Source organism: Diadema setosum, chromosome 3, assembly GCF_964275005.1.
Source record: "Diadema setosum chromosome 3, eeDiaSeto1, whole genome shotgun sequence".
NCBI lineage: Eukaryota > Metazoa > Echinodermata > Echinoidea > Diadematoida > Diadematidae > Diadema > Diadema setosum.
In genome coordinates this window covers 41,933,675-41,949,819 of record NC_092687.1, presented here as the reverse complement: position 1 = coordinate 41,949,819, position 16,145 = coordinate 41,933,675, and the positions used below count along the sequence as shown (strand labels likewise).

At 35.5% G+C, this 16,145-nt stretch overlaps 1 protein-coding gene across 1 annotated transcript; it reads left to right on the top strand.

The window, feature by feature from the left end:
- The first annotated feature begins 1,182 nt into the window (after positions 1–1,182).
- Positions 1,183–12,183, top strand: LOC140246876 (deoxynucleoside triphosphate triphosphohydrolase SAMHD1-like). The gene is made up of 8 exons (XM_072326200.1): positions 1,183–1,361; positions 2,222–2,396; positions 2,959–3,108; positions 6,439–6,651; positions 7,354–7,445; positions 8,259–8,315; positions 9,479–9,668; positions 12,055–12,183. Exons 1-8 carry the CDS (start codon positions 1,183–1,185, stop codon positions 12,181–12,183), a joined length of 1,185 nt encoding a protein of 394 aa, XP_072182301.1.
- Positions 12,184–16,145: the final 3,962 nt, after the last annotated feature.

The following is a 16,145-nucleotide window of genomic DNA, read 5'->3' as shown; positions in this document are numbered from 1 at the left end:
CAAATATCACAAAACACACACAAGAAAGAAAGAAAAAAAAACAACAAATTCGAGCTTAATCTGAGAACATAAGTAAAAACATTTCATTGCAGAAACATATATATATGTATATATGTTACGTTTTGTGCTTCTTTTGCAGGTAATGTTCCAACATCCACTAAGGTAATGTTTTGCCAAACATTTTAACAATTTATACCTTCTGGAATTTTAGAGGAATATTGATGTTCTTGTAATTCTTTTATTTTTCAAGAGGATCACTTATCAAACACTTTTCAATAACACGACAACGTGGTTTTAAGCAATTTGATATAACAGGGATGTATGAAGGCGTCTTGTATGTGACAATCTCATAATAATCTTTATACTCGGTACGGGAATAAGTAACATTTGCTTCACACACGTGTTTAATAAGAAAAGAGACTTTGGAGATTATTATCTATTTAAATGTTTTAACTCACCACACTGCGCGCAGTGAGACGAATGGGGGGGGGGGGGAGGAGGGAGCATATCAATGTCAGTGAAGAGATTATTATATCCTGAAATTATGCCCGTTTTATTATGACATTCAGATCATTACAAATGCTATTTTTTCAATGTAGCAGTCTTTTTCTAATAACAGTTGTAAGAGCTGAAAGATAAAAAGTGTGTATTCATGGTATTTATGACAAACAAAGCCATACCATTCTAGAGAAAATTGTCTTAGAAAAACTGGAAACAAGACAACTTGCAGTTATGAAATTGCTCTTTAGAACTATGAAGAAAAAAAATGTAATTCAATATAAGATACAGATGAAAAAAAAAAACTAACGAAAGACGTATTTCATCGATGCAATCCTTAAAACTGGTAATCCGATTGCTTTCCGATTGTGGTGAAACAAGAGCTTTTTAGATGAAAACCTGTTAAACGACTCGATAATGAAAAAAAAAAGTGCAAATATTAACCCATGACCATTTCAAAGTGTATATACGACAAAAATAATTAAAAAAAAAACGATAATAGAGACACCGCTCTACCTGAACATGTTCCACTTCATCGCTCGTTCATCTCTTTTCGTATTTGAACAGAACTTTCATTTATTTATTTATTTGTTGTTGTTGTTGTTGTTGGCGGTGGAGGTAACATCCAATGCAGGAAATTGGTATCTTGTTAAAAAAAAAAAAAGAATGTTAAAAAAACACATTATGCTTTCATACTTACAGTCATTCCACGATATCGTTTACGGCACAGTTGAACTTCCACCCTACTGCTATCTAATCATCGACACGCCTGAGTTTCAACGACTTCGCCATATAAAACAGCTTGGTCCTGCGAGTTTTGTTTATCCATGTGCAGTCCAATCCAGATTCGACCATTCCTTGGGGTTACTATCGTTTCTGTTAATATCTTGATTCTAAAACAAGCATTTCTGACTTGCAATGTATATATGTATGTGTATATATATATTTTTTTTTTGGGGGGGGGGGGAGTGCAAATGTAAAAAAAAAATGTAGTAACATCTCTTTTTTTTCATCTGCAAAACATAGCTGCGCTTTGGATTGTACACTCTAAGCATAAAAGTTGTAAATCTCAATTCAAATGTCACCCCTTTACCATTTTGTAAATGTATAGCATTCAAAATGTATGTACAATTCACCTAAAGTTTGTATTTGTAAATCCAACATTTTGCGTGGTGGATTTATTTTCTTTCATAAACGGTTTGCGGAGTGACATTTCACATGTCAGATTCAGTATTTCATTTCTAGAGTGTACTATTTAGTTCCACAATTTTTCCGTTTACTGTACCGTATTCTCTCTATGAATGTTATGCTTAAGCATTTTCATTTTTCACTTTACGCATTTCAGTGTGTGAATCGTTTCCAAATTCCTATGGCAATCTCTATTTGTAGAAGAGATACTGACAATACCCAATGTGTTGCTCTTTTTTTTTAAGAACCAATCATAATTATCATTTGAAAATCTTAATGTCAAGTTGCGTACATATTCCTGGCACTGAATACTATCACCTAGTCAAGGTAAAACGATGAAGGGGCTAATTATAAAGTATGAACAGTTTAGACTACTACACGTACACCCCTATAAAGTATATAAAATTCTGCTGTGTTTGGAAGCTAGAGAGAAGTAATACGCTGCACGTTTTAAATTGTATTGGGTAATGGAAATTAAATCATGTTTGCTTGTTTTATTTGGTCTGGATTTGACCGTCTTTTCTTTGTATTCCAGAGTTTGTCATTCAGCAAGGGAGCTTTTAAACAAACTTCGACTACAAGAAAACAACAATATGACACATACTGATGCACGATGCGTGGAAATCGCCAGTTTGTGTCGCGACCTCGGCCACGGTCCACTCTCTCTCACCTTTCAAGATTTTTTGGCTGACTTGCAAAAGACATGGCGGGTACTCGAGAATTTTGTATCATTTATTTCTTTGAAGTCATGTTTTTCTTGCAGCGGTCAGATATTATTTCCAGAAGTTTTCTTAAAAATCTGTATGATTTTTCCCATACATGTCAACTAATATTGTACGTTAGGAAGCCTCTAAGGCTGGACATGGTTCTGTGCAGCAGAAAGATCAAGTTCTCATTACACCAGCTAAAGGGGGGGGGGGTGAGTATTTGGTATTCTTTAGTAATTACTTTGCTGGCACTTCTGACAATCACGAGGTATTTGAAGCAGATCTACCTATCTGTCCGTATGGCACCGTATGATTAGTCTAAGGAGCACATTTTGAAAATTAGGGTGTACTGGTCGACTTCTGTAGAATTGTTAAACTTACACAAAAATAAGACAACGATCGTTAGAACTACGTGCTTAAATCGTATGCAACGTATAATTACCATATCACAGTTGCTTGATAATGTCATTTTAGTGAATAGAAAAAAAAATAATTATACCGACATTTTTTTTTAAAAAGAAAACCGTCATTCTTCTAACCACAATCATTATCTTACTTGGCCCAGCCCGAGGAGCAATCTGCCCGTATTCTGAGGTATCTGATTAGGAAAAATAAACTCAAGTGGAAGCTTGAAACGTTCGGCATCGCTGAGAAGGAAGTGGATATCATCTGTGAACTAATCCGAGGCAACTTCAGTGAGAAGAATGGAGAGGAGGTACTCAATATTGTTTTACTTTATTCGTGATGGTAATGATGATCTCGATGGTGGTGAAAATGATGGTGTTGATGATGATAATGGTGATGATAATGGTGATCACGATGATAATGAAGAATAAAGATGGTGATAGCTGAATAGGGAAAGTAAACAATAGCGAAACCTTACACTTGTTGTTCAATGCATTAACCCGTTTAAGACGTGTCCCGAGTATACTCGGGCTGACGTTTTCCAGGCTGTGGACTGGTCCCGAGTATACTCGGGCTGAGAGAGTGAAATGAACACGCATTTTTAAACTTAGAATTTCACCAACAATACGATGCCTATGTTGAAAATGATTTATATTTTGTGGGACTACATACATCAAAGTTGCCATCTGTGAACATTTTGTGATGATTGGTCATATCTTATGTCTATAAACAAGCAAAATATTGACAAACATGAGTGCAATTTTCACGACATTCAGACCTTCGCAACGGTCGGGAAACTGACCAATGACGAGCGACCAGCTGCACGCTCTGGCGATCTCATTTGCATCGGTATGCAAATTGTCACACTCAAGTGAAAAGCGTGCGTGCGGCGGTCAAGACCGTTGCGTGCACGCACCTACCTTATTAGCACACATTTACATGATAAAGTATTGTAGCATACTACATGATAAAGTATTGTAGCATACTACATGATAAAGTATTGTAGCATACTACTTCGTGTTTATATCAGTAATGCAATGTCGTACTTATGGATTTTCTATGAAAGCCTTCTCGGCATGGCAACCTGCTTACCATTATTGGCATGAAATGTTGGCCTTTTTCTTCCGCTGCCGAGTCCTGGGATTTACCAAAACTCGGCGAATTGAATAAATTCAAAAATAAATCTTTTGCGTGTCCCTGCATGCATGTGATGTGTGTGAATGTTTTTGTGTCTGTTTGTTATGACAGCGATGTTACTTGTAGTTGTTTGAAGAGTTTTACCGTCATGAATAACATTCTGATTATGTTATACAATCGTTTAAAATCGTTTAAAGAAACCACTTGGCCAAGAACAAACCGAGTAGGGGATGTACTGCATACAAACAACGCAGTCGATTGTGCTACTTCATCGAAGTCGTAAATTCATCATGGCGTAACACAGCGTCACATGTGCACGGATGGGCGAGACTATTTTAAATAAACCAGCTGGCAAGAGTATCAGGTTACATTGTATATCTATGAATAGACAGGATGCAGATACAAAAACATTCCTAGATAGACCCTCTCGTAGACGCAACCTAAAAGGGCAGGGGATTATGAGCATAATAGAGAAGGTCAAAGGTCGATTACTGACAGTCTTTTCGTTTCTGTACCGGTCCATATAGAATGGATGTTAGCGATGTGCTTCGTATGTATATGTAACCATAACTTTATGGTTGTTGGGAATTGAATGTGCAAGTTCTCATGTGCATGTTCCAAACATTAATTTATTATAGAAATTAAAGTGCAACAACGAAATGCGCTGCAATAAAGCGAATAAAGAAGACACATGGCACAAGTTTTCTCTCATACGTTTATAGCATTTGCGAGAAATTGTCTATGAAAAAAAAAAAAACGATCGGTATTTGGGATTTGCAGCGGATCAAAAAAGTATATTAGATAAAATTACATCCCTTATTACGTTCATAGTGACAATGGTGATTTCGACTGTTTAGTCTATATTTCTATTTTTTGTATGAATTCTTTATAATATGCTTATTTTCGGATGCAGTCGCTATATAAATTATTTAAACGTTTAGAAATCTGGGTTTTTAGTCCATTTCTTTCGTAAGTTCATAAGTCAAAATGATTTTGCTATTATTGAGTTGCAAGGATTTCAGCCAAACGCCACTGGTTGTACAATCCATTTTCAGTCAATCGGATATGACAACTCATGCCGAAAAAAAAAAAATCATTCAAATTACACTGTAGTAGAAAACGCTACAAATTTGCGAAGCGGTCATTCAATTCTGCGAAAGACGGAGATGTGATTATGGAACGCTTCAATTGTAGCACTCGATTTTAGGGAGTAAGGTATTTCGAGCAATAAAAGTACGCCGAAATGCTCTTCTCTTTACTTGATGTAATTAATGTTTTAATGCTATCACCAAAGTGATTTAAGCTCTTATTGAGCATGTGTCTTCTCTCTATCTACCTCTGCATTTAGGTACATACTTTCAATCGAATTAAAGACTTTATAAGATCGCGTTGCAGCATTTTCATATTCATAAACGATTGCAGCAAATGCTCGTTTGCTTTATGCATTATGCACATTGAATGAGAAAAGTACTTTATTTTCCGTCTTTTATCGGGGGATGATTGGTATACACAATGAAATAAATATTATTTTACACTCTTGACAGAAGAGAAGATCATTTCAGGGGAATTAGCCCTCTGCTATGAGAGATCGAAGAATGTCGGGAGAAATGGTGTAATTTCAACAAACATGTTGTCTTTTCCTTATTTTTTGAAGTGATGTAACGATGTTAGGCCTTCAAGCCTGTGTGGCATGTGCTCGCCATTCTTCAATGGTCATGACGACTTCTTCAGCTTTCAGGTGGCCAACCTTTCGTTGCTAGATTGAATTAACTTTTCCGACGAACTCGGAAATGCTACCTGCGACTCTGTTTGAAAAAAAAAAAAAAAAAAAAAAAAAAAAAAAAAAAAAAACTCTCTCACATAGAGACGAATGTGAGTTCTCGATTGGCATTCTAAATTGAAGTGTGTTCATGCTACATTTTTGAAGTGATAGGATATAGCGAAAGGAAAACAAAGCTGAATCATCATCTTCATGGAACTATATTTTTTGTTACCGATTATGAATTACTTAACTATGAATTGAAAGACCAACATACGCAGAAATGACTGCAAAATCTTCGCATAATGCACCATTTTGTAAACTCAAGTTTGCCATTTTGCTTTTCCTTTATGATGCATTATTTGCTTCGATTAGTGCTCCTTCATTCTATCTCATTACATTTCATCACTTTCCTTTCCGGCTATCCACTACATTCCCGTCTACAAACGTATAGATTGGTTATTATCATTGATGGTGGCGGTCACTTCTCCAATATATTTTGCCCGTTATATATAAATATATATATATATATATATATATATATATATATATATATATATATATATATAATCTAAAAAGATATTACCATAACACAGACAGGCAAACCTAGCCGTGTGTAACATTACATTAGATAGAGGATTGACTGTATACATATAAGCTAAATTGGATTTAAGCCATTTTGTGAGTAAACTATTCTTATGAGAGTTTCATAATGTTATGTGTTTCTTTCTTATTTCTTTCAAGTTGATCCCCCCAGAAAAGTTTTACCTTAGACAGATTGTTAACAATAGCATCAATGGAGTGGATGTCTTCAAGTGGAATGACGTCACGAGAGATTCAAATTTGCTAGGCATTACATCTGCGTTCCAAGTTGAAAGAGTTTTATCAGTCGTAAAAGCCTGTGATGTCGACAGCAAAGGCGGAGGAAAAAGGAGAGAACTATGCTTTAGAGATAAGGTATCGTTACTACTATTAAAATTCAAAGCATTGGAAGCAACAGTCTTGCCTCTGCTGATTTATGATCAGTTGCTACTCATACAAACTACTGTCACAAATTCTACTCAGGATGTCAAACCTAGATTATTGAATTAATTATAAGTAAATTTAGGAAACAGATAACCCATTTCATTTGTTATGAAATATGATAAATTTGCATAAATTTGCATTGGCAAGCATAGAAAAAAATAATAAAAATAAAAACTTTGCTGGAGAAATTGAGAGGTCGTTTGATGATATATCTCGTGGGTTCTTTGAACAGAATAATGACGACATGATTAATTTGAAGATGCCCAGCTATTGAGTTGTTTGATTTGTTCTGTTTATATTTAGAATTATTTTATTCGTAAAAACTGATAATAAAGCACTGATTAAATATGTCTGCAGAAGAAAGGCTGGTAGACTACCTCGTGTTATTTCAGCATCAGCCTCAACACTGTACCTTGCAGTGTACTGAGGGTACTGTGCAATTCAGTTTGTTTGTTCTGTTTATTATTCATTTCGTGTTTATTGACTTGTAAAACGTGTTCTTGAAAGGAGTGTTTTGGACATGACAGCCCTCCTTTGGTTGAAGTAACAAGGTTATTGTCAAGTTCTGAGGTATTATCTTTAGCATTAAAAATATCATACTATATTCATAATTACTTTGTCAATTTCTAATAGGTTTCAAATGAACTGAGTCACGTGTTCATCACGAATCGACGCCTTCATTCCGCAGCATATCATCATGAAGTTACCACTGCGGTGTCGATAATGTAAGTAGCGTATTTTTGTTGATGTTGTTGTTGCTATTCACAGTACTGCCATGGAAGCTTTGCAAGATTCCATGCTTAGAATGGTTGTTTCTACAATTACCATTTGGTTATATATGGCACTTAAGTTGTCAAAGATCATAATTATGTATATGCACTGGGTGTATACCACTGGAGCAAAAACAATGCAGTGATCATCAGATTAAACTGAAATTCAACATGCTTTATCAACACATTGTCATGATCTCCATGATTAAAGCCATATTTCAAAGCAGTGGCATTATCCATTCAAAATTCATTACAGTTGAAATTGAAAGTCTCTACAGGGTTTGTAAGGAAGGAAAAAGGTACTTTAGGCACACCTAATCACATTATTCTAGAAAAAAAAAATGTTCGAAAAAAAAAACCGGCTGAAAACACATTTTCTTCTTTGTTATTTGATCCCAAATTTTAGAATAATGTAAAAGAGTGAAAGAGTACTTGATTTTTCAGATTTGCAAAAAAAAAAAAAAAAATAAATAAATAAAAAAAAAGATATCTAAATTGGCTAGATTTACCCGTTTCACTTTTTTTTTCAGTCCTTAAACAAAATTATTGCCGGCGTGTGTTTGTTATCTACGTGGTTCTTAAAACTCTCGGTTATTTATTTATTTATTTATTTTTTTTTTGCCATAAGAATAATGTTTCTTTATTATTTGTTGATTAGTTTTTCTTTGTTTGTTTGTTTGTTTTTAGTGGATTTTTCTCTGTTTGGAAACGTGCGAATTTCTGTTTCCATACGCGTAAAAGTAATAATTATACCTAATGTGTTCACAGGTATAGATGTGCGTTTCGAGCAGCAGCCAAACACATCGAGTTTACAAGTGAACACGGGTAAGCATAATTATTAGACGAATACAAACGAAATATAAATGAATCAAACACCAGAATGTCAGTTTAACCTTGCTTCACAGCAGAAAGACAAACCTACTTAAACAAACAATTTGTGTACAGGTTATGAAATTGACTTAAGTTCAACAGAAATGAAAATGAATGAATGAGAATGAAAAGAATGTATTAATGCTTATAGAAAAATTAAGCTGGCGCTGAAACTTTTGGGGGACATTTTACAAATATTTTACCTACTCTCCTTGATAATAAATATCATGTTCCTAAAATAGAAAATAAGAAAGAAACACTTTTTTTTTTTACTCAGTATTCACCACCTTTGTCTCAAAAGTAATATTTTCAAACAAAAAGTGTATGTGCGTTCGTGTATGGTTTGTGACCTGGAATCACATACCCCTCCCGTTTTCTTTTTCCCACGCAACTGGGAATCGTCATAGGTTGTCGATCACATGCAAGTTTTTATTTTATCCAAAGAAGTGTTGTGTTGTACATGGGCGTTCGAACACCCGGGCATAATATAGGCTGAGGAAAGAAAGAAAGAAAGAAAAAACTAACTAACAACAACGGAATCGAAAACAAATAGAGTGGGTCTGCAAAATAAACTGTAAGCGTCAGTTCAAACATCCTTACTTATCTTGTTTGTTTTTTTTTTCATATTGACAACAAAATAAAGTTGTCAAAGAAGAAAAATGAGGAAAGGAGGTAATGTTCTTTCCCACATTTAACAATAACTGTGATTTCCTCCTATCTCTCAAATTCCTATAATCTCACTTTGGAAAAGGTTGAAAGATGCCCATTTTTAATACAAGTGTGTACACACGACGGCATTTCCCCTTTACGCCTTACAAAATCATAGGAAGCGACCACCCCCCCCCCCCGCACATCCGGCTACTCTGTTGCCTGCATACCTTTACAGAATGTACCATGTAAAACATCCGTTTCTAATCGTTACACCAAATCATCGCAGTGTGGTAACAATAGGAATGATAAGCATTACTAAATTTCACAATATCCCACAATGGCATATCATTCTAGAAGAACAAAGAGCGTATTGTTGTCATTACTTTTACGTGTCTTGTTTATATTTTATTCATTTTAATACTAGTTATGAGAATGCATGCTTACATGTTTGTTTGTTTTTTTTCAAGGAAATTTGATCTTTTCAATTGCATCGGCGACGAGGAAGCATTTTGTCAGGCGACTGATGATATCATCCGCGATATTATGCGGTCTACATCTACAAAGAAAGGAATGAAGAAAGCTAAAGAAATCATCAGCAGAATATACAGCAGGCAACTTTACCAGTGTATCAAAGAAATCCCTCAGGCAAAAGATAGGGTAAGACAGTGTTGCATTTTCTTCTCCATCTTTACTCTGAGTCTAGATTTTGGCGTGGTGCTTGGGTATAATTATGACCATTTATCCCAGATTATCGTGATGAATTAGAGCTTGAAATGTAATAACATTCATTTCGTGTGGAAAATAATGACATTGTAAATAAGGCACCTACAATAACATTGTTTTTTGTGCATTATCCTCTAATTTTGTTAGTTGATATACAAATAAATAAATAAATAAATAAATGCTTCAGTTTCGGGTATAGAAAGAAGTCAAAATCACTTTACAATGCAATTGTTGAAAAAGAATAGTAACGGAAACATGAAGAACATGTGTATTTAGTAAAACTAAAAGAGCTGGCCCGAAGCTGTGTTGTTCAATTCTCTTTCTTTCTCTCTCTTTCTCTCTTTAAGCTCACATTAAATGTTTCTCTAAAGAGATTACTAAAAAAAGGTGAATATTCCATTTTTGTATTGCGATTTATCATATACTTTTTTGAATAATTTCATGATACGTTGACGATCATGTTTATGATATGTGACCCTGCACCTCAAAAGAAACAAAAAGTCGCCAGACATGAATTTTTAGTTAAGACCATATTCTGAAAGAGCAGACTTTAAGTTTAAAATGATGTATAATTCAAATCAAATGGACTCTCCTAACCTATCTTAATATTGGAAAGAAAGCACAAACTCAGGAAAAGTGTGAAGTGAGAAAAGAGGCTCTGAAGTACAGTGTCTATTCAAGCGCTTAATCTTTACCAAACCGTGCTGGCTGTGCGATGAATGGGACAAAAAAACAAGAAGTAAAACACCAGAGTAACAACAATGAAGGAATTATCAAATTAAACTGAAATTAAGCATGCCTCATCAACACAATCTGTCCATAATTAATGCCAACTCTCAAAGCAGTAGCACTATCCTTTCAAAAGTTATTAGAGTTGAAAGTGAAGAGTGTGGCAAGGTTTTCAGAAATAAAAAAGGGATTCTATAAAGACACACCTAATCACACTATACTACCCAAAATGTTCGAGATAAACTGCTAAAAAAACACACTTTCCTGCCCGTTTTATGATACCATATTTTAGCATAATGTAAACGAAGACCCGCTCTTTCAGAAAATATGAAAAAGTCAAGTTCGGCTAAGTTGACCTATTTAATTTATTTTCAGTCCTCACACAAAATCAGTGTGTGCGACTTTATGCTCGTTTTGAGGTGCACAGTCACATATAATCTTGCTCCTTTTCATGGTAAGAGTTTTCGGATACTCTGGCCAAATAAATAATGCTAATTAAAGCGTTTCGTTGCTATGATGCTTGTAACATTTGCTCTCCTAAATATAGGCGTTTGAATTAATATATTTGCACAAAATTAAAGATGGACTGCTTTATGACATTTTCCTTTAGTTAAGCACAACAGATACACATATACTGAAAGATATTCTGACGAATGCTGCAGATGTCCATCCTACTCCACAGAAAAGCGTTTGGGAAAGGGACAATCTATTCGTAGAGGTATGACTGTATTTATGTTAACTGGCCTACAGTGTGTAAAGTTTACGTCATTCTTGTTCTTCTCACATAATTGTATTTCTAAGTTTGCTTCAAATCGAAGACAAAGACAATGCATAGGGTTTTGTTTCCATCATTTACTGGATTTTTTTTATCATTCTATCTGATAATGGATGTTTTTGTTTTCTTTTTTTTTAAGATTGCGCTTAGCCCAACTTTGTGACAAGTTTACATACATTATTGATGATGACATTAAATCATTTGGATCTTTTGTTTAGCCATCCGTTGTCACGCTTTTTTCTTTCTTTTTTTATTCTGTTTTCACAATACGGTATTTTGTTTACTATTAGATTTCGACAACCAAATCCCCTAAAGGTTCCTACAAGGTCACGCATGGTATTCAAGTCAAATTGTGTTACCATTCTTTTGCCAGTTGTTGAAAATCGATTGCGGGACAGGAAGCGGAAATCCATTCCTCAGCATTCCATTCTACAAAAAGGACCAAAGAGGCAATGTAAAGGCGAGCCCTTTGCCTCCTGACGAGGTAAACTAATGAGTTTGGATTCATGATTCTGTATAATGTTCCATTGTTGGAGTCTTCTAATGCTGAAGTGAAAGTAAGAAAAGAAAATACACAATGAGAGAGATTAAATTCAATTCAATTCAATTGTATGTGTGTGTATGTGTGTGTGTGAGAGAGAGAGAGAGAGAGAGAGCTATATAAGTGTTGAACTAGATTTTCCACATACGCCCCAAAATCTATCCAATGTATAGTGTACTTTAAGTAGCAGTTAAGCAATAAGTACGTGTGCTGCTGATCTCGCATATCCAATTTAAAACCAGTTAATCTTTTCCATTTTCACATTTCATTGTAAGATTCCGGCTGACGTTCCTCAGCAATGGGAAGACGTAACACTTCGACTGTACACAAGCGTGATGGACCTGGATGTCAAGGAGGCTCAGGACTACTTTGAAAGATACCTTTTGGCCAAAATCGAGAAGTGATGAACTTTTTAAGAATCTCCCCCATTGCTGAATGAAAGATCGTGAAACTTTAGTTTATCGCATTTGTCCTGTAATTTCCACTCTTGAGCAGTTGTATTGTAAAAACTAGAAATATCGCTTTGGCGACTGGTATGCCTCCGCCATAATGCATGATTTTCCCAATAGGTCTAGATAGTACATGTGGACAATGTGTGACTACATTTTCCCAAAATTGGCAAAATATTGAAATGACAAGTTTGTCACAAATGTGTTGAATGTTCACCTTCCTTGACCTAGGTTTAATTGGATGAATAGGAGAGCATGTATCTAGGGATTTAAGGACTTTAACTCGACTTTGACCCATTCATACATGTAGGCATTGAGTAATTTTCAAGGCACAGGTGTGGAGAAAAAGTGCAATTTCTGAATTGAATAGTAAATTGTTACCATTTTCATCTGGCCCTTGACCCTAAAATTCATTTAAGATAATCACATTCAGGTAGAACATGCATAATATGTACTAAGTTTCAAGATAACTTGAGCCACTTCCGAGATATGGAGGAAAAAGTTAGTTCAGCACTTTCACTTGATCTTTGACCTTTTGACCTTTGAGGCAGAAAAAGAAGAAAAAAAAAACATTCCAGAGAATTTCGATTAGGTTACACATGTATACATACACCAAGTGTAAAAAAAAATAACCCTGCTGGCATTGCATGATAGGAGGGAAATAGTAAAATTTTGAAGTGTTGCACTTGACCTTTGACCCTGACCTTTGACCCCATGAACCCTACATTCTCTAGATAATCACTTCCAGTCAGTATATGTATATACTATGTTCCATGAAGATACCTTAAACAATTTTCCAAGGTATGCAGAAAAAAAAGAAGTTTTAATATTTTTACTTGACCTTTGGACCTTTGACCTTTGACCTCATGACCCAAACTTTCACCAGAGAATCTTAATTGGGTAATACATGTATACACTAAGTTTCAAGAAAATATCTTCAGGCATTCAATAGATATGGTGGAAATAGTGAAATTTTATGTATTTGACCTTGACCTTTTGACCTTTGACCTTGAGCATGTGCACCCAAAAGTTGATAGGCACAACTTCACCCCCTAATACACATACATGCCAAGTTTCATTAGGATACCTCAACAGGTTTTGATAGTTACCTTGTCCACAAAATTCATTACGGACGGACGGAAGGACGGACGGACGGACGGAAGGACGGACGGACGGACAACCCGAAAACATAATGCCTCCGGCACCACTTCGTGGCGGAGGCATAACAACTTTATACCACAGAAGCTGATGCTGTCGTTATGATTTGGAAAAAAAAATCAAGCTGCCTTGAAATCGTTAAGTGGTAGAGGCTAAAATGAGGTTTAATATTGTATAACTCAATTCAAATGGACTAAATTTTGGAAACAAAGCACGGAATCTCTAAAACTGTATACTAAAGCATAAACATATTCTATTCAACCGCTTAAAAGGCCCCATGTTGATTTGTGTTGATTTATGATACACCAACATCACTTTTGCGGAGAAACGAATATGTGGAAACGTTCCATATACTTTTAACGATTTTTCTTCGATTTTTCTTCAGATTACTTGGGAACGCCCACAAAAAATACTTCCAAACCAATATTTCTCAGATGACCTCATCTGTCAATCATTGTTAAAGTACTGAAATGTTTAACAGTAGACATTGGAATGCACCTTCCCCTCGACTTAGCATAACTTGCATGTTATGTCTTTTGATAGTCACATTAATATCACAGAAACATCAACACAAATCAACATGCATTTAGTTTTCAGGGGCCCTTTAAAGGGACTGTACAGTGCTGGTTGTGGTGGGGATTCATGTTTTGAACATTCCTAAGTGAGGTAATGAAAAGCCTCTTATGAAATATGAAAGAGCATGCAATTTTAAGAAGGATTCAACGTTTATTTGATGAAAATTGGTTTTCAAATGGCCGAGATATCCAAAACAGTGCTAATAATAAAAGGCAACATGCCACAACTTTATTAGGCTCTCTTTGTTCCACCTTGTTTTTGAATATCTCAGTCATTTCAAAACCGATTTTCATCGAATAAACTTTTCATACCCCTTAGAACTGCATGCTCTTTGACATCTCATAGAGTGGTTTCTGAATATCTCGCAAAACGTTAAAAGCTAAATCCTCACCTCGACCAGAACTGTACACACCCTTTAATCTCTACCAAGCCATGCTCTATGTAGTGAGTGAGGCAAAACAAAAATACAACTCCATAGGAATAACAATGAAGGGATTGTCTAATTATGCTGAAATTGAGCGTGCCCTCTTAACTTTTTTTTTTCTGTATTCATTCCTAATTTCAACTTTCAAAGCAGTAGCATCGTTCCTTCAAAAGTTATTATGGTGGAAATTAAAGAGAGTGTAAAGAGTTTCTATGAAATGGAAAGGAAAATCTAAGATATATTAAACCACAGTTTTACCCCAAAATGTGTTTTAGAAAAACTGTTACAAATATAATTTCTGATTCGTTTTACGATCCCAAACTTCAGAATGTTAAAGAAGAATTACTTATTCAGATAATAGGAAAAACTCAAGATTGACTAGGTTGGACTGTTGTTCCTATTTTGAGTCCTCACGTAGAATGAGGGTGTGCAACTTTTTGTTGGTTTTGTAACGCTCTGTTAAATTGATGTTTGGGCGTTCACATCAGGAACTCCCAAACTTCCATACGTCTTGCACACGTCAGAAACACAGCACCATTCATGCCCTTTTGAAGTTTATTGACCACGCCGCGCATAACATTGATAATCATTTTCATCCTATTGGTACGTTCCTGGGTGATCACTTGATCTACTCCCACTTCGTCCAATAGCCATTTAGTCTCAACCCACAGGGTCTAATCCCGTTTTGTCTATAACCAGTTCGTCTAATGACCATTAGTCCAATTGCCACTTAGCCTCATTACCAGTGGGTCTACGTTCAGATGGGCTATGCCCATTTCGTTATGATACCCACAGTTTATTAGACAAAATGGGAAAGAGTCCAAGTAGAGAAAATTGCAATTAGACCATCTGGTCACTAGACGATAATGATAATTAGCCAAACTGGGCTTTAGACCATGTGGGAATTGGACCAAATGGGAATTAGACAAAATTGACAGTAGACTAAATGAGTTTAGCCGTAGTTCTGTTATACGAACTGGGAAGTAGACCATAAAATGACAGTAGACCAAGTGGCAATAAACCTCTTCTTGGACTTCTCCAAGATCAGCGACAAAATTAATCATGAAATTTTACCTCACGGATTGTTTCATTATGGCAGACGGGGGAAGGCCTTGCAGTGGTTCAGGAGTTACCTGCAAAACCGAAAACAATACGTACCTCTGAACGAGAACAACTCAAGTCTCGAATTCATTATGTGGCGTCTCACAGGGTAGCTTAGTAGGGTCTTTTTTTTTCAATTATCTATATCAATGACTTTTGCAGATCATCTGACATATTTTCATTTATTATTTTCTAGTTCAATGTTTCCACGGAGCCAGTTTTACATCGACTAGGCGATCTAATGAATTTCATATCTCCCTTCTGAGAACTTTATTAGCTCAAAATACATTGATATACACCGGCCATAGATTTTGAAATTCATTAAGCTGTGAAATAAAGCAAAACAAACAAAAAACTGTGTATTCTTTTAAGCGTAAACTGAAATTCTTTCTGTTAGATTCTCTCTGATATCTTCTCTTCTTATTAGCTAGGTCTCATCAACCTCAGGGATCATCATCAATCAATCAATCACTAAACTCATGATTACGTCATATATTTCGTATAATCTTTGCTCAGCTGCGCGCATCTATGCACAAGCTGTACGGAGCATCTCCTCAATCCCCCTTCCGTTTTCCTTGTCAAGCGGGTAGGCATTCTCCTTCTTTCTTTCTTTTCTTCCATTCTTTCCATTAGTCACGTCGTGCTATGTCGTTGTGTT

Bases quoted from the DNA above. Each gene is read 5' to 3' on its own strand.
- LOC140246876 (XM_072326200.1), top strand. From the start codon at position 1,183: ATGCTTTCATACTTACAGTCATTCCACGATATCGTTTACGGCACAGTT. The intron at 1,362-2,221 runs GTTACTATCGTT...TTTGTATTCCAG, and splicing joins AGATTCGACCATTCCTTGGG to AGTTTGTCATTCAGCAAGGG. The intron at 6,652-7,353 runs GTATCGTTACTA...AATTTCTAATAG, and splicing joins AACTATGCTTTAGAGATAAG to GTTTCAAATGAACTGAGTCA.